Source organism: Pelophylax lessonae (assembly GCF_965119305.1).
Source record: "Pelophylax lessonae genome assembly, chromosome: 1".
In the NCBI taxonomy this organism is placed as follows: Eukaryota; Metazoa; Chordata; class Amphibia; order Anura; family Ranidae; genus Pelophylax; species Pelophylax lessonae.
This window is the reverse complement of record NC_138768.1, coordinates 851526608-851545640: the sequence shown is the minus strand read 5'-3', so window position 1 is coordinate 851545640 and position 19033 is coordinate 851526608. Positions and strand designations below refer to the sequence as shown.

At 46.1% G+C, this 19033-nt stretch overlaps 1 protein-coding gene across 1 annotated transcript in view; it reads left to right on the top strand.

Annotated features, from left to right (window-relative positions):
* DYSF (dysferlin) overlaps window positions 1-19033 on the top strand; it is a 412280-nt gene that overhangs the window by 138489 nt on the left and 254758 nt on the right. The window contains exons 7-9 of the mRNA XM_082264486.1: window positions 10353-10481; window positions 15412-15474; window positions 18345-18395. Of these exons, the coding sequence (XP_082120612.1) occupies window positions 10353-10481; window positions 15412-15474; window positions 18345-18395 (243 nt within the window). The remainder of the gene's footprint in view (window positions 1-10352; window positions 10482-15411; window positions 15475-18344; window positions 18396-19033) is intronic.

The following is a 19033-nucleotide window of genomic DNA, read 5'->3' as shown; positions in this document are numbered from 1 at the left end:
GGGTCCGCAACTTCCCTATGGAAGGCGACCTACGGCGACCTGTGAGGCGACCAGGTCGCCTCACAGGTCGCCTTAGTGTGAACGGGGACTTAGTGCTAAGCAATGTTGATAAACATTTGCTAGAGGCTTTTTTTTTTTTTTTTTGACAGCTGTGAGTGAGCAGAGAACGGCTCTGCACTGTATGAATCTTGGAAATGCTGGATTAAGATCGTGAGGATGGTTGAATCGAGATCGCAATTTTTGTACTGATTAACCAGTTCTGGACCGGAAGGATTTGCTCCCTTAATGACCAGGCAATTTTTTGTGATTCGGCACTGCGTTACTCTACCAGAGAATTGCACGGTCATGCGACTCTACTGAGATAAAATTGATGGCCTTTTTTTCCAAAAAAAGAGTTTTCTTTTGGTGGTATTTGATCACCCTTTTTTTTTGCGCTGTAAGCAGAAAAAGAGCGACAATTCTGGGAAAAAAAAAACAATATTTTTCACATTCTGCTATATAACATTCCCAAAAAAAAAAATTTAATTTTTTCATCCTTTTTTTTACTAATAATGGTGGCAAAATGCGAATTTTAGCGGGACTGTGACATTGCGGCAGACATATCGAACCCCTAACTGACATTTTTTTACACTTTTGGGGGTACCAGTGACATTACTACAGTAATCAGTGCGAAAAATATGCACTGTTACTGTAATAATGACACTGGCAGGGAAGGGGTTAACACAGTGGTGATCAAAGGGTCAAATGTGAGCCTAGGGGAGTGTTTTCTAACTGTGGGGGGTGGACTTGTGAAAGGATCACAGGCGCTCTGTGATCATTTCAGAGAGGAGAACGGTCAGCTGCGTTTACAACAGCTGCCCGTCCTTCTCTCTCAGCAGGGAGCGATCGCGGGTGCCTGGCGGCAGTTGGTGGTTCGGCATCCCCGCTAGCTAGTGTTGATCAAAGACCTGTGTTCCTATATAGAAGACTCACAGGCGCTCTGTGATCATATTAGAGAGAAGAACGGTTGGCTGTGTTTACAACAGCTGGCAGTCCTTCTCTCTCAGCAGGGAGCTATCGCGGCCACCGGTCCCGTGGTTCGGCATTCCTGCTAGCTAGTGGGGGCAGGAGCGCGCCGCCAGCAGCGCACGCTTGCCCCCTAGCACCATGTAGAGCTATGTCGTTTCATGCAGCTGAGCCAGCCTGCCCTAGTAAATCTGTGGTGGACGGTCGGCAAGAGGTTAATCGTGCAGCTCTAATATATATATGCAAAGGTATAAGGACCGTGCTCTAAATTTAGTGATTGGCACACACAAAAATAAATATTTAAAAAATATATAAATTCATATATATACATAAACTTCTCCTTTAAATATCAATTCACCATACAAAAAAGTGATATATGTAAAAAAAATTGTGAAAAAAAAATGACCCTTGATGATGTCAGAAGATTGCTGATGAAACGCGTCGGACTAGGAACGTATTACGTCACTTCCGGTTATTGGAACGCAGGTGGAACACGGAACGGCGTCCCCTGCATGCAACAGAGTTTTCAGCTCAGCTGAATGAAGGATTTTATAACTGTAAGTTACTACGTTTTTAATAAATGAATATTTTTAACCTACTACACCATGAGAAGCTTCTTTATCTCCCTTTTCTACCTAAATGAAAAACCTTATTGAATGCTGGCCTTGATCTGTGGACCTCAAGGGGAATTCCAAGAATAATCATTTACTATTTGATCTGGTGCCTATTTTGACTATCTGTAATGGGGGTCAAATGTATCTGGTAAGCGGTGTGTGCATGAGGATATTGGTGGAGGACACATTTTCTTCATAAGCATGGGTGGTTGATCCACTGTTATTTAAAGGGAAGTTGCCATTTATCACATATGGACTTTTTTTCAATATTTTTTCACATATATCACTTTTTTGGATGGTGAAGTTTAAGTGTGTATATATATATATATATATATATATATATATATATATATACAGTGCCTTGCGAAAGTATTCAGCCCCCTTGAACTTTGCAACCTTTTGCCACATTTCAGGCTTCAAACATAAAGATATAAAACTGTAATTTTATGTGAAGAATCAACAAGTGGGACACAATCATGAAGTGGAACGAAATTTATTGGATATTTCAAACTTTGTTAACAAATAAAAAACTGAAAAATTGGGAGTGCAAAATTATTCAGCCCCTTTACTTTCAGTGCAGCAAACTCTCTCCAGTAGTTCAATGAGGATCTCTGGATGATCCAATGTTGACCTAAATGACTAATGATGATAAATAGAATCCACCTGTGTGTAATCAAGTCTCCGTATAAATGCACCTGCACTGTGATAGTCTCAGAGGTCCGTTTAAAGCGCAGAGAGCATCATGAAGAACAAGGAACACACCAGGCGGGTCTGAGATGCTGTTGTGGAGAAGTTTAAAGCCGGATTTGGATACAAAAAGATTTCCCAAGCTTTAAACATCCCAAGGAGCACTGTGCAAGCGATAATATTGAAATGGAAGGAGTATCAGACCACTGCAAATCTACGAAGACCTGGCCGTCCCTCTAAACTTTCAGCTCATACAAGGAGAAGACTGATCAGAGATGCAGCCAAGAGGCCCATTGTCAGTTACCTTGGTGGAGGCCGAAGTGCTGAGAGGGCTTCCCTTGCAGCTCGGTGCGGATCACCCCTGGTGGTGAAACAGGAGATGACACGTCCCAAGGAGCACTGGATGCGGATGGATCCCGGATGGATGGATGGATGGTGATTTAGGTCCGCTTGCAGGAGATCTATAGATGCTCAGAGAAAAGAGACAAGGTTAATGCCAGGCCGAGGGTCATACACAGTGAATCAGTCCGAGGAAATGTAGGTACAGAGGGGTAAGACAAGGAGAGAGTCCGTGGAATCCAGGCCGAGGTAGGTACACAGAATATCCAGCAGAGGTATGGTTCAGGCAAAGAGTCGTCAGGCAAGCCGGGGTCAAACAAGGAGAAGTGCAGATGGGTCAAGGAGCAAGCCGGGTCAAAAGCAGGAACGCAGACAAACAAACAGGTCACAGGTACTAGAGCTGATGATAAACCAGCACTGAAGCACAGCCAGAGAGTGCTTTATATAGGGCCAGGGCTGGGGAGATGGGCGTGGTGACACACCTGATCTGCCTCCAGCGTTCTTTTGTTGCTGAATGGTAATTCCTTTCCTGACAGTGCCCCCCCCCCCCCCCCGAGGGGCAGCCTCTGGATGCCCTACGACCACACTTTCCCGGAAACTTGTTGTGAAACTCTCTCAGGAGTTTAGGAGCATGTATGTTGCCTAATGGTTCCCAAGAATTGTCTTCCGGCGGGTATCCTTTCCATTTGATTAAATATTGAGTGTGATTGCCTTTCTGTCGACAATCTAGGATGGTCTCAACCTCGAATTCAGGCTCCCCTTCTACCGAAACTGGAGGAGGTGGTAACTCTTCTCTTCCAGGGTAGGGGCTTGGTATCGCCGGTTTAAGCAGCGAAGCATGAAACACTGGATGGATCTTAAGAGAGCCAGGCAGGATTAACTCAAAGGCTACAGGATTCACTATTCTTTTGACCTCAAAAGGACCGATGAATCTGGGCCCCAACTTCTTGGACGGGCAAGACAATCTTAGATTAACTGACGAAAGCCAAACCTTGTCTCCCACCTTATATGCTGGGTTCTCCTTCCGTTTGAGATCACAGAACTTTTTATAGGCCTGTTGTGCCTTCAGAATATTGTCCCGTAACAACTGGAGATTAGCTGCAGTGGCTGCTAGCCGATCATGGACTGCAGGAACTGTAATTTCCTGATCCAGATTGGGCAAAAAGGAAGGATGGACGCCATAATTAGCCCAAAATGGGGTTTGGTTGGTTGCGGAGTGCACAGAATTATTATAGGCAAACTCCGCGCATGGAAGCAGGGAGGTCCAGTTGTCCTGAGCACTGGTGCAGAAGCATCGGAGGTACTGTTCCAGGGTTTGATTTGTTCTTTCAGTCTGCCCGTTGCTTTGTGGATGATAAGCAGATGACAGGGACACTTCAACCGCCAAAGATTTACAGAGCTCCTTCCAGAACCTAGAGGTAAATTGAACGCCTCGATCCGAGACTATATTGTTCGGAAGTCCATGAAGCCTGACCACCTCTTTGATAAATGTATTGGCTGTCTCCAAGGCAGAAGGGGTACCCATCATTGGTAGGAAGTGAGCCATTTTAGAGAGTCGGTCTACGACCACTAAGATGGTAGTAAACCCTTCTGAGGGTGGAAGCTCGACTATAAAGTCCATAGATAGACCCTTCCAGGGTAGTTCCGGAATTGGCAATGGTCTTAACAGTCCCCATGACTTTACTTTTGCCCCCTTGTTGCGTTGACAGGTGATGCAGGAATCTACATATGTTATGCAGTCCTGGTGTAATTTAGGCCACCAAAAGTGGCGTTGAATGAGTTCGAAGGTCTTCCTTACCCCAAAATGCCCTGCAAGTTTGTGGTCATGGAAGGTCTTGAGGACCATCAATCTCACTTGTGTGGGAACAAAAATTTTCTCCTGAAACCAGAGGAACCCTTCCCGCTTATGTAGAGATTCGGCTTCTTGTCCTGTATAATGGGTAGAGGCTTGCTGAATTGAGGACCGTAAGTCCGTATGGATCAGAAAAAAGTTTTGAGCCGACAGGATGGTATTGGGCTCTGTTGTATCGGGAGTGTCTGGAAACATCCGGGACAGGGCATCCGCTTTTCCATTCTTAGACCCTGGCCTGTAGGTAATGTGGAAATTGAAGCGTGAGAAAAATAAGGCCCACCTGGCTTGCCGAGGTCTCAACCGTTTGGCGGCCCTCAGATATTCGAGATTCTTGTGGTCCGTGAATATCATAATAGGGTGCACTGCCCCTTCCAACAGGTACCTCCATTCCTCCAGGGCAGATTTAATGGCTAGAAGTTCTCGATCCCCCACATCATAATTCCTCTCAGGAGGTGACCTCTTCCGAGAGAAAAATGCTACTGGGTGTAGTAAGGCCTTTGTGCCTTGTCGCTGGGACAGAATAGCCCCCGTGGCTACTTTTGAGGCATCTACCTCGAGAATGTAGGGTAAAGCTGGATCTGGATGTTGAAGAATCGGAGCGGTCACGAACAGGCTCTTTAATTTATCAAAGGCTAACTGGGCCTCTGGCGACCAGCGGAAACGGATCTGCTGACGTGTTAGCTGGGTGATGGGTGTGACAATTGTTGAGAAGCCTTTTACGAATCTTCTGTAGAAGTTAGCGAAGCCCACAAATCGCTGAACTCCCTTCTTATCCGTGGGGGCTGGCCACTCCAAAATTGCCTTCACCTTCTGAGGATACATCGAGACGCCCTCTGTTGAAATGATAAGCCCCAGAAACTGAATAGATCCTCTCTCAAATTCACACTTCTCCAGTTTCACGTAGAGTCCATGTTTCCTCAGGGTGGTTAGAACTTTTTTAACATGAATCCGATGAAGTTCTAGAGAGGGGGAGAAGATCAGGATGTCATCTAGGTAAACAATTAAGAAGTTATCCAGAAATTCACGGAAAATGTCATTTACCAGATGTTGGAAAGTGGCCAGGGCATTGCACAGCCCGAATGGCATGACCATATATTCATAGTGGCCAAAACGGGTTCTAAATGCAGTTTTCCACTCATCCCCCTCTCGGATGCGGATAAGATTGTATGCCCCTCGGAGGTCTAGTTTAGTAAAGACTCGAGCATTCCGGAAGCGCTGGAACAATTCTGGAATTAGCGGGAGAGGGTAGCGGTTTTTAATGGTAACTTTGTTGAGTTCCCGATAATCAACACAAGGTCTTAACGTACCGTCCTTCTTCTCTACAAAAAATATTCCAGCGCCAGCTGGGGAGGATGAGGGCCTGATGAACCCCTTTTTCAGATTCTCATCGACATAGGACCGGAGAGTTTCTAATTCCTTTTCAGATAGGGGGAAGATCCTTCCAAAAGGGATCTCAGCCCCTGGGAGAAGCTCAATGGGGCAGTCGTAGGGCCTGTGAGGGGGTAGAACATCAGCTTTCTTTTTGTCGAAAACATCCTTAAAGTCCCGGTAAGCTGCAGGAATGTCTTCGGAGGAATCTGAGGCCGGCTGGACGGCTAGGCAAGTGGCAGGAGCTTGGGATTCAGAAGGGAAGCAATGATCCAGGCAGTATTTGGATGAGAAGGAAATCCTCTTCTTAATCCAATCAATCTGTGGATTGTGGGCTTGGAGCCATGGTAGGCCTAGGATGACCGGGAATAAGGGAGAGGACAGGACAAGGAAGCGGAGGAGCTCTTGATGACCCGAGTCCGTGGTAGTAAGGACCGGGTAGGTCTCCCTGGTCACAGGTCCGGAACTAGGCAGGGATCCGTCGGCCAGGAAAACTTGAAGCTGTTGCTCCTTGGCTTGCAGGGGTACCCCTAGCTTCGCAGCTAGTGTACAATCCAGGAAGCAACTGCAAGCTCCGGAATCAATAATTGCCGTGAGCTGGATCCTCTCTTCTGCTACCTGTAGGGAGACAGGAAGGATAAGGTGAGCAGGGGATGGCTCAGAGACCTGACAGTTCGGGACAGACCGTGAACAGCACTTACTAGGCCTCACAGGGCAATTGCGGAGGAAGTGGCCGGAAGCTCCGCAGTATAGACAGAGGTTCGCCTGGCGACAGCGTTGTCTCTCTTCGGGGGTCAGGGAGGAACAAATGAGCCCAATTTGCATAAGTTCCCCGTCTGCCGGGGCATTGACAGCTGGTCCTGGTAGAGGAGAGGACATAAATGGGACCTTTGGCATGACCCACGTGGCTCCAGACCCTTGAAGGCGTTCTGAGCGTCGCTCCCGCAGACGCCTATCCATTTGGATGGCAAGAGCGATTAGATCCTCTAAGGATGCAGGTGTTTCTACCCGAGCCAGCTCGTCTTTTAAAGCTTCCGAGAGGCCATGACGGTACTGGTATTTCAATGCTGCCTCGTTCCAGTCCGTGTCGGCTGCCCATCTACGGAAGTCTACCGTATAGTCCTCGGCCGGGCGTTTGTTTTGCTGGAGGGCATGCAGGGCCGATTCTGCCGTGACCGTACGCTGGGGATCCTCGTATAATTGGGCCATAGCCTCAAAGAAAGAGTTTGTGGAATTCAGGATTGGACTCTTCTGTTCCAAGAGATTGTGTGCCCAAGTCTGAGGTTCTTCGGCCAGTAGGGAAATTATGAATCCCACCTTGACGGACTCAGAGGAAAAGGTCCTAGGTTGAAGGGCTAGGTATAATAAACAAGCATTCTTGAAGGCCCTGAATTTCCTACGCTCCCCACGGAAGCGTTCCGGCGTGGGCACCCGTGGTTCCGGGGGCGGAGCTGAAGCCGAATGGCCCGGAGCTAGCTTGGTCCGGTTGGGCCGGAGCCGGCAGCGAACTAGTGGATGGCTGATTCGGATCAGGTGGAGGAGAAGGGCCGGCCATGTTGAGTACTCGACCCTCTAGCTGGAAGTACCCATCTTGTAGCCTTTGCACAGCTTGGGTCAGGGCTGAAACCTGCTGGCATAGTGCCTTGAGCTGGGAAGCACCTCTGTCGGCCTCTGACATGGCTGGTTTATGCTGTCAGTTACCTTGGTGGAGGCCGAAGTGCTGAGAGGGCTTCCCTTGCAGCTCGGTGTGGATCACCCCTGGTGGTGAAACAGGAGATGACACGTCCCAAGGAGCACTGGATGCGGATGGATCCCGGATGGATGGATGGATGGATGGTGATTTAGGTCCGCTTCCAGGAGATCTATAGATGCTCAGAGAAAAGAGACAAGGTTAATGCCAGGCCGAGGGTCATACACAGTGAATCAGTCCGAGGAAATGGAGGTACAGAGGGGTAAGACAAGGAGAGAGTCCGTGGAATCCAGGCCGAGGTAGGTACACAGAATATCCAGCAGAGGTATGGTTCAGGCAAAGAGTCGTCAGGCAAGCCGGGGTCAAACAAGGAGAAGTGCAGATGGGTCAAGGAGCAAGCCGGGTCAAAAGCAGGAACGCAGACAAACAAACAGGTCACAGGTACTAGAGCTGATGATAAACCAGCACTGAAGCACAGCCAGAGAGTGCTTTATATAGGGCCAGGGCTGGGGAGATGGGCGTGGTGACACACCTGATCTGCCTCCAGCGTTCTATTGTTGCTGAATGGTAATTCCTTTCCTGACACCCATGATCACTCTGGATGAACTGCAGAGATCTACAGCTGAGGTGGGAGACTCTGTCCATAGGACAACAATCAGTCGTATACTGCACAAATCTGGCCTTTATGGAAGAGTGGCAAGAAGAAAGCCATTTCTTAAAGATACCCATAAAAAGTGTTGTTTAAAGTTTGCCACAAGCCACCTGGGAGACACCAAACATGTGGAAGAAGGTGCTCTGGTCAGATGAAACCAAAATCAAACTTTTTGGCAACAATGCAAAACGTTATGTTTGGCATAAAAGCAACACAGCTCATCACCCTGAACACACCATCCCCACTGTCAAACATGGTGGTGGCAGCATCATGGTTTGGGCCTGCTTTTCTTCAGCAGGGACAGGGAAGATGGTTAAAATTGATGGGAAGATGGATGGAGCCAAATGCAGGACCATTCTGGAAGAAAACCTGATGGAGTCTGCAAAAGCCCTGAGACTGGGACGGAGATTTGTCTTCCAACAACACAATGATCCAAAACATAAAGCAAAATCTACAATGGAATGGTTCACAAATAAACATATCCAGGTGTTAGAATGGCCAAGTCAAAGTCCAGACCTGAATCCAATCGAGAATCTGTGGAAAGAACTGAAAACTGCTGTTCACAAACGTTCTCCATCCAACCTCACTGAGCTCGAGCTGTTTTGCAAGGAGGAATGGGTGAAAATTTCAGTCTCTCGATGTGTAAAACTGATAGAGACATACCCCAAGCGACTTACAGCTGTAATCGCAGCAAAAGGTGGCGCTACGAAGTATTAACCTAAGGGGGCTGAATAATTTTGCACGCCCAATTTTTCAGGTTTTTTTTTGTTAAAAAAGTTGAAAATATCCAATAAATTTCATTCCACTTCATAAATGTGTCCCACTTGTTGTTGATTCTTCACAAAAAATGACAGTTTTATATCTTTATGGTTCAAGCCTGAAATGTGGCAAAAGGTCGCAAAGTTCAAGGGGGCCGAATACTTTTGCAAGGCACTGTATATATATATATATATACATATATATATGAATTTATATATTTTTTAAATATGTATTTTTGTGTGTGCCATTAAATAAATTTAGAGCGCGGTCCTTATACCTTTGTTCATACTTTGAGCCCATGCTTGTCTGATGTGCTGCTCAATAATCGCTATTTATTTATTTATTTATATTATTTACTAATATTTCATATTTATTTATTTATAATATTCTTTTTCACTTTTCATTGATTATCCTGTGCGCAATTTCATATGTGTTTATGCACTTTATTTTTACATTTCTAAAAAAAAAATATATATATATATATTTATATAGAGTACAGAAGAGTTAAACTTAAAACCTCTTTTATTTTTTTGCTGTCCTTTTGATTTTGATTATCCTGTGCGCAATTTCATAAGTGTTTATGCACTTATTTTTAAATTTCTAAAAAAAAAATATATATATATATATATATATATATATATATATATATATATATATATATATATATTTATTTATATAGAGTACAGAAGAGTTAAACTTAAAACCTCTTTTATTTTTTGCTGTCTGCGTCCCCACTGAGATCCACCTTTTCTGCTTGTCCTGGTGACCAACATCCAATATAATAAAATTGTCACCAGAACAAGACAACTGTGTAAGCAGGAATGTTCCTGTCTTTACAAAGATTTTCTCTCACTTCCTGTTTTGCCTCTAGGACAGGAAATAAAGAGAAATCCCCATGGGGCACAGTCAGAAAAGAAAACTTACAGGTATACTCTATCCAAATATAAAAAGATTTTAACTTTAGATGCATTTTGGCACAGTGAGGTCGATTTACTAAAACTGGAGAGTGCAAAATCTGGTGCAGCTCTGCATAGAAACCAATTCACTTCATTGAACAAGCTGAAGTTAGAAGCTGATTTGGCTACCATGCACAGCTGCACCAGTTTTAGTAAATCTCCCCCCCTCATTGAGCCAAGCCATTACTGACCTGTTTTGAAAATACCAGGTTAGAGATCCAGAACAAATGTACAGATCGGGAGTTTCGTATTCACTGTGACTGCGTGAACACAGAGATCATGGCAACCAGCATTTTCAGCATTCCCATAGACAAGTCCTCTTTAGAATGCATTATTGGAATGCACTGGTAATGTAGATTAACATCCATAACTGCTGGTATTTACCAATGCGTCACTCTAATGTCTAACCTGTTCTATGATTCTCCCCCAGGTTCGGATGCGAGTGATAGAAGGACGCCAACTTATAGGTTTAAACATAAAACCTGTCGTCAAGGTGACAGTTGCAGGACAGACTAAGAGGACCCGGATAAGAAAAGGGAACAACCCCTATTTTGATGAGGTAATGTACAATTCAGCTGATTGCACCAGGGCAGGGGTACAACAAAAACAATCAGGTTTTTCCAGGTTTTTCCACTAAAACTTTGACTTTTGTAATTGTACAAACCAGCCACTCTAAGGGGTGTGCTTATGAGGATTTTGCATAGCTGTTCATCCAGCAAAACTGCATGTAAATTCCTTCTTTGCTAATGGAGCAAAAATTTAATGTTTTCAAGCCATATTCTTTGCCTATCAAACGGTATTCTTTGAAAAAAAAAAAGGTTTGAATGTGGAAAATACCGCATTACAGCCACTAGATGGAGCAGAGGAGCATACTCATTTCCTATGATATTTATTGCCTTCTAGTGGCCATAATGTGGTATTTCCCCCATTTCACGCTGTTTTTTTTTCAGTGAATGGCATACTGTCTGCAGAGAGTTTAACGTAAGGACGTCTGATTTTGCTTTATACACACAGAACAAATGTACATGCAGTTTTGATGGATGAACAGCTAAGTGAAGTTTTTATAAACCCACCTCTAAAAGTTTACCCCGCACCCTATAGGAATCAGTTCTAGCTAAATACAATATTATAAGGCAGTGCAGAGACTGTCCCAAGTGCAGCTGTCAGTAGGAACCAATAGGATTTCAGTTTATTGTACTACTAGACATTAAGCCCGTTAAATTAACGGGCGCTAGAACATATGTGGTCAAACATTTGTAAAAACAGACTTGTTCCAGTACAAAAAAAAAGTGGACAACCATGCAGTTGATTTCTATCTTATCGTATTTATTCTTTAGAAATGTTAAAGAAGAATAATGTGAAAAATTTCACTTTTCTAATTTTTTTTTGATGTAGTAAACAGAGTGTGATGTAGTAAAAAAAAGTGTTGTATTGGGGGTTCAGAGTGTTGGGGTATTGGAGATACAGAGAGGTGGAGTAATGGGGGTGCATAGTGTTGGAGATACAGAGAGGTGGAGTAATAGGGGTGCAGAGTGTTGGAGATACAGAGAGGTGGAGTAATGGGGGTGCAGAGAGGTGGAGTAATGGGGGTGCAGAGTGTTGGAGATGCAGAGAGGTGGAGTAATGGGGGTGCAGAGTGTTGGAGATACAGAGAGGTGGAGTAATGGGGGTGCAGAGTGTTGGAGATGCAGAGAGGTGGAGTAATGGGGGTGCAGAGAGGTGGAGTAATGGGGGTGCAGAGTGTTGGAGATGCAGAGAGGTGGAGTAATGGGGGTGCAGAGTGTTGGAGATGCAGAGAGGTGGAGTAATGGGGGTGCAGAGAGGTGGAGCAATGGGGGTGCAGAGTGTTGGAGATGCAGAGAGGTGGAGTAATGGGGGTGCAGAGTGTTGGAGAAGCAGAAAGGTGGAGTAATGGGGTGCAGAGTATTGGAATAGCAGAGAGGTGGAGTAATGGGGGTGCATAGTATTGGAGATGCAGAGAGGTGGAGCAATGGGGGTGCAGAGTATTAGAGATGCAGAGAGGTAGAGTAATGGAGGTGCAGAGTGTTGAAGATGCAGAGAGGTGGAGTAATGGGGGTGCAGAGTGTTGGAGATGCAGAGAGGTGGAGTAATGGGTGTGCAGAGTGTTGGAGATGCAGAGAGGTGGAGATGCAGAGAGGTAGAGTAATAGGGATGCAGGGAGGTGGAGTAATTGGGGTGCAGAGAGGTGGAGTAATGGGGATGCAGAGTGTTGGTCTCTGCACCCCCATTACTCCAGCTCTCTGCATCTCCAACACTCTGCACCCCCATTACACCACCTTTCCGCTTCTCCAACACTCAGCACCCCAATTACTCCACCTCTCTGCATCTCCAAAACTCTGCACCCCCATTACTCCACCTCTCTGCATCTCCAACACTCTGCACCCCCCATTACTCCACCTCTCTGCATCTCCAACACTCTGCACCCCCATTACTCCACCTCCCTGCATCCCTATTACTCTACCTCTCTGCATCTCCACCTCTCTGCACCCCCATTACTCCACCTCTCTGCATCTCCAATACTCAGCGACCCCATTACTCCACACCTGTGCATTTCCAATACTCTGCACCCCCATTACTCCACCTCTCTGCATCTCCAACACTCTGCACCCCCATTACTCCACCTCCCTGCATCCCTATTACTCTACCTCTCTGCATCTCCACCTCTCTGCACCCCCATTACTCCACCTCTCTGCATCTCCAATACTCAGCGACCCCATTACTCCACACCTGTGCATTTCCAATACTCTGCACCCCCATTACTCCACCTCTCTGCATCTCCAATACCCCAACACTCAGAACCCCCTGCATCCCCAATACAACACTTTTCACCCCCATTACTCCACCTCTCTGCACCCCCATTACTCCACCTCTCTGCATCTCCAATACTCAGCGACCCCATTACTCCACACCTGTGCATTTCCAATACTCTGCACCCCCATTACTCCACCTCTCTGCATCTCCAACACTCTGCACCCCCATTACTCCACCTCCCTGCATCCCTATTACTCTACCTCTCTGCATCTCCACCTCTCTGCACCCCCATTACTCCACCTCTCTGCATCTCCAATACTCAGCGACCCCATTACTCCACACCTGTGCATTTCCAATACTCTGCACCCCCATTACTCCACCTCTCTGCATCTCCAATACCCCAACACTCAGAACCCCCTGCATCCCCAATACAACACTTTTCACCCCCATTACTCCACCTCTCTGCACCCCCATTACTCCACCTCTCTGCATCTCCAACACTCTGCACCCCCATTACTCCACCTCTCTGTATCTCCAATACCCCAACACTCTGAACCCCCAATACAACACTTTTCACCCCCATGACCTCACTTCTCTGCACCCCATTACACCAATACAAAACTTTACACCCCCTGCCCCTCCTATTACACCTCATTCAAGTTGTAATTTATTGTCATAATTTTTTGGAAAGTGAAGAAACAACATTTTTTTTTACATTTTTCTTTTGAATACTGTCACCAGTGTAGTACAGTGTCATCATAAAACTGGTGTGGCAGGAATCAGTGACTGGTAACTACAAAAAAATAAAAATAGTCGTTTTATTACATTTTTTTTTTAACATTTTTAATTGTACTACTGTGGGCAAGTGATCAGGATTTGTTTCTTTTTTTTGCACATTATGATTGCTTATAGCAGTGAATTGCATTGCTATAAGTTAGCATTTTACTGAACAAAACTGATTTATTCAGTTTGTTTTGTTGTGATTAGCTGTGATTGGTCAATGCTAATTACATGGTACAGATGGGCTGTGATTGGCCTTTTCTGTACCATGTAATCACATTGACCACAGCTCATCACAGCTAGCAACACAATTGTGCACAATGGATGGCATGAAAGGAAGCCATCCATTGTGTACAACTGTCATGTGACCTGCTGTTATTGGTCACAGAGGTCACATGGTACTAGCAGCGAGCTGGTATACTGATCAGTCATCGGCTGTGTCCGATGGACATAGCCGGTGACAGATCGCGCCATCACGTGGCCCTGCGGCCGCGAAGGCAGCCCTTTTTGAGAGGACGTCATATGACATCCACTCAGAGCGGTAAAGCCACCCGAGCCACCTATGAGCCAAGCCTTCTCATCCACATCAGTGCCTGACCTCCCAAATTTGCTTCTGGAAGAATGGTTAAACATTCCTATAGACACACTCCTAAACCTTGTAGACAGCCTTCCCAGAAGAGTTGAAGCTGAAAAGGCCGGGCCAACTCAATATTATTATTATTATTTTTATTTCAGGTACTTATATAGCGCTGTCAATTTACGCATTGCACATTCACATTAGTCCCTGCCCTCAAGGAGCTTACAATCTAAGGTCCCTAACTCACATACATACATACACAATATTGAACCCTACGGACTAAGACTGGGATGCCATCAAAGTTCATGTGCGTGTAAAGGCAGGTGTCCCAATACTTTTGACAATATAGTGTACATGTAAGGCCAGAATGTGTTTTTCACCTTTGAATATAATGCGGAAGGGTTAAAATTCCTGAATGTGTCCTGTTAAGGAGATTTCTTATGATCTTCTGTTCTAAAGACAGGGATGTACTGAGGGTAAATCCTGTCAGAGGTGGCTTTTTTGGCACACAACCCCCCCCACTCTCCTTCTGTGGCAAAGATGGCCACTGGGTGGTGACATAAAAACAAACACTTAGTCAGCTTAGTAACGCTGAGCCTGTTAAAAGTGCAGGCCCGGCGTCACTGAGCAGAGTTTACTGCAGTGACTGGCAGCGCTGTGCTTAGGATAGGGCAGGCTTGGCATAAATGAAGACGCTTGGTCACTGCACACGGCACTGGGCAGGGAAATCAGTAATGCTGAGCCTTTAATTTTAGCAAGGCTTAGCGTTATTGAGTTGCACAGTGGACAGAGTCCAGTATGGGTACTTTGGCTTCAGTGTCACCCCCCCCCCCCCCCCACACACACCAAGCCTTCCTGAGAGCCATGGGAGGCAGCCACCTCAATTGGCCTAATGGGTGGCACAGCCCTGCCTGGAGACTAAAGAGGACGTAAGAGGAAATCTCTACTAAGACAGTTCTCTATTTACTTCCCTACAGCAATAGGTGTCCCCAATTGGAAAAAAATCTCTATTCCTTTTCTTTTGCGGTGACAATGGTCAACAGAACCTATGGAGACCAGTAATAAAAACCTGACCGAGGTTCTACTTTTTCTGGACATTTCAACTAAATGGCTAAATTGTTCTTTTTAAACCAAATGCCAGTCAGATATAAATGAGACTGAGATAGAATTTTACATGAGAAGTTTAGGATCACTGAGTAAGCTCTAAGATGTCTCCAAATAAATAAAGTCTGCTATGCATCACATTGTCCATTAAAGTCTAAAACAAAGAAAATAATTCATTCAACTTGTTAATAACTCCAGCCTGCTGTTCCTGGTCATTTGTTGCGCTTCTAACTGATCCTCTTTCCTCTATTTACAGACATTTTTCTTCAATTTCTTTGAATCTCCATCTGATCTCTTTGATGAACCGGTGTTCCTTACAGTAAGTGTCTACCAGAAGTGGCCGAGGTCAGCGGTCTCTATGCTTTGGTTGGTTCCACCCACACCATATTGCTTGGTCTAAGGATACCAAAGACACAATTAGGTCTGGTGCAAATTGTCTGTGGGGACTCTGCAGTCCTTGCAGACTGCCAGTTGGGGGAAATTAATAACATTTCCTGGGTTGACTTTTCCTTCCCATTGCTGTGGGTCGTAGAATTTTGAATGCATATTTATTTGTGTGCTTCTTACATAGTTTCGGTGTTTCCGCAGTTAAGAATGTACTGAGATTTGCTGAACTATAAGTGTATTTTTATTGGACCTGAATCTGTGTATCCAGTTCACAGTGTGGTTGCCTTGTGACCAGCCATATGAGATGATTGTTGGCCAATCTAGTATGGTCAGACTCAGAGCTGGACTTGAGGCCCTTAATCTGGATCTGGGGGGGGGGGGGGCACAACCAGCTAGCTGTTTTATTACAGAGACAGACTTTTATGTGCTAATTGAAGCTTATAAGTGTGCCATGGGGCTTCATTTTTTGCTGAACACAGTAAACGTTGGGTGTTGCTAAAGCCCATGGTTTATTGGGACAACCATTTTTACACCTTCCAGCATCAGCTTACTTTGCAGCTCTTGCCATTTGGTCACATGACATGCCTAAAAGGAAGTTGGTGCTGGAAGACTTCTCTCTGACCACCATCTGTCAATGGCTGCAGGTCCCGCTATGATTAAAGTTTGAATGGTAAGGCAACTCTTCTCAGGGCCACTAGCCTAACATGTCTCATTATTACGGGAACGGGGGGGGGGGGGGGGATACCCTACCTGCCCTCCAGCCCCCCCATCCCAGTCCTTCCCTGGTCAGACCAGGAATCTATAGCTATTTCATAATGGATTTACCTTTTATAATATTTGTTTATCCCCTTAGGAAGATCCAGTGCCCAGGGGGGTGTCTATTCAGTCCAAAAACATGCATGCCTGCACAAGCATACATATTTATGTCAAGGTCACCCAAAAGAATGAACTATTAGTATATCTTTCTACTGCCATTTCATGTTTGTGAAAGTGTCATCTTAGGCCAAACCTTATTTTTAAGCTTTGGAAAGATTTGAGTTGAACTTTCAGTTTTAATGAGCAAAAAGCATTCCAGGTGCATCAAACCAAAATATGTTCAAAGACTTTCAGTTAATTCTCTTTAGAAAGTAGCCACAGCCAGAAAAGAAAACCATGACAACTGCCAGCAGCTGCATAGAGGGATCCTTGCTTTCTGCGTGGAAGCAGTGGTTTCTCTGCAGTTCTGCAGGCCTGGAACAGCCCTGTAAATTAGAGCCAGAACCAGTGGTGGCTGGTGCTCCATGGTCCGGGGGGGGGCGACAGACGGACCACACCATACTGCCCCCCCCCACCCCCAAGGTCACAGGCTCACTCACCATGTGGAGGGCAGGCAGGCAGTAGCGATGGTGGCGGCTTCCCCTCAGTCTCCTGTGTCTCCTCCCTCCTCCTCCTCCTTGGCCAATGGCATGGCTTCTCCTTTCGGCCAATGGGGAAATAGGTCTCAGGATCCGCTTCCTGATTGGCCAGGAGGAGGATCCGTGCCACAATAGCGAATTTTCATTAGCTATTGTCACACAACTGGGTGGGCTCAGGGCGCAGTGCTCTGTGCCCCAAGCCCACCCTTTTTTGAAGCCTATTAGAGTCTCTGGCTCTAATCACATGCTTAAAAAAAAAACAAAAAAAAAAACCCCATTGGAATCCATGCGTCTGGCACCCTACGTGTAGATTAGGGGGCCGGATGCATGGATGGGGGGGGGGGGGGCGGCGCCCCTGCGCCCCCAATGGACAGATCGCCACTGGCCAGAACTCTCCAATCAGCAAGGAGCATGAGCTACGCTGAGTGCAGATCATTCAGTCCGCAGGGTGTGTCAGATTTCTGCAGAGAGACCCCCTGCTACCAGACAGAGCAAGTGTCCCACTCTGCAGCTGCTGACCAGGAATGGGCTTTTCTACTCATGCTGTGGCTACTTTTAAAGAAAACTGTAGGGGATTGAGCACCTTTTTGTTTTGATACAACAGGACATGTATTTGGCTGAATTGAAATAAAAGTTGAGCTGGGCCTGAACATATGCAGTTGATGAAAGCCATGTAGGGTGCCCAGGGGTGCATCTGCAAAATCTCAGCCTATGTTTTTTTTTTTTTAATTGGTATTACTGCCCTTGTTGTGCTGTCTAGTAGAGGTGCTTGAATCAGAAGCAGGTGCATAACTACAGGGGTTGCAGGGGTTGCAATGGCAACCGGGCCCCACACACCAGGGGCGTGTGCGGCTCCCCTGTACACCTGGCAAAGAGGGTGGGGGCGGGGGCAGCATGTAGAGAAATCACTGTCCTCCTTTTTCCTCCTGTAGCTGCAGGAGGAAAATGGAGGAGATTGGTTCCTCTGTATGCTGCCCCTGCCACTCCTCCTATCCAGTTCACTTGTGTTCTGCTGTCTCTGTGCCCCTGTGGGCCCTAGGATCAGTGTGAAGAGCCGAAGGGCACCGGCCAGGGGTCCAGGAGGCCCTTCACGGTTTCTTGCACTGGGTCCCTGAAGGTTCTAGTTACGCCTCTGATCAGAAGACTGGCTGAACAGAGTTACATACATTTTAGCCATTTGGGTGTCATACCACTTTAGGTTAGCAGAACAGTTTATAAAAAAACATTTCTTAAAACAAGTGTATCACAGAGGACGATGCTGTACTTGCACAGAATTCTTGGTAAACCTAGTGCACTGGGCAGTTTCGTAAATATATTTACAGTTTATACCAAAATTGTGTGGTTTAGGTGTTGTCAGGAATCTGGTGTATTGCATTGTGCTCACCTTGTTCACATTCTCTGTATTCAGGTGTTAGACTCCCAGTCCCTCAGGACAGACTCTGTTATTGGAGAATTTCGGGTAAGTTTGTATCTGCATGTAGCTGTGGCTTTAGGATGCACCTGAATTCAAAATGTAAAGATTTGCTAGAATTAGAAATGTTAATTGTGTTTAGAAGTATTCTGAATAAAATGTACCTTTTATCTGGAATTCTTCTGCACTTCCCGGCAGTGATGTATTTTGGTTTTGAGCTGCCCTAGGCAAGACTAATATTGGGCGCCCCCTCCTATGTGAATTTGCCCCACCCCTTCCTGTTTAACAGATGTGACTCTCTCCAAAAGTGAAGGGCTACAAGTCCCAGCAAGAACCCCTGAGATCTCATGAGATGGGGGTGAGAGGGGGGTGGATAAGGGAGGGTGAGGGAGGTTGAGAGAGGGAGAAGGTGGTGGGAGAGAGACAGAAGGGGTGTTGGGAGAGAGAGAGAGAGAGAGAGGGTGTTCAGAGAGAGAGAGTTCTCAGAGAGAAAGAGAGGGGGTGAGAGAGAGCGGGAATAGAGGGAGAGAGAGAGAGGCGGTGTTGGGAGAGAGAGAGAGGCGGTGGTGGGAGAGAGAGAGAGATGGGGGTGGGAGAGAGAGGAAGAGTTGGTGGGAGAGAGAGAGAGAGGGGGTGGTGGGAGAGAGAGAGAGATGGGGGTGGGAGAGAGAGGGGGAATAGAGAAA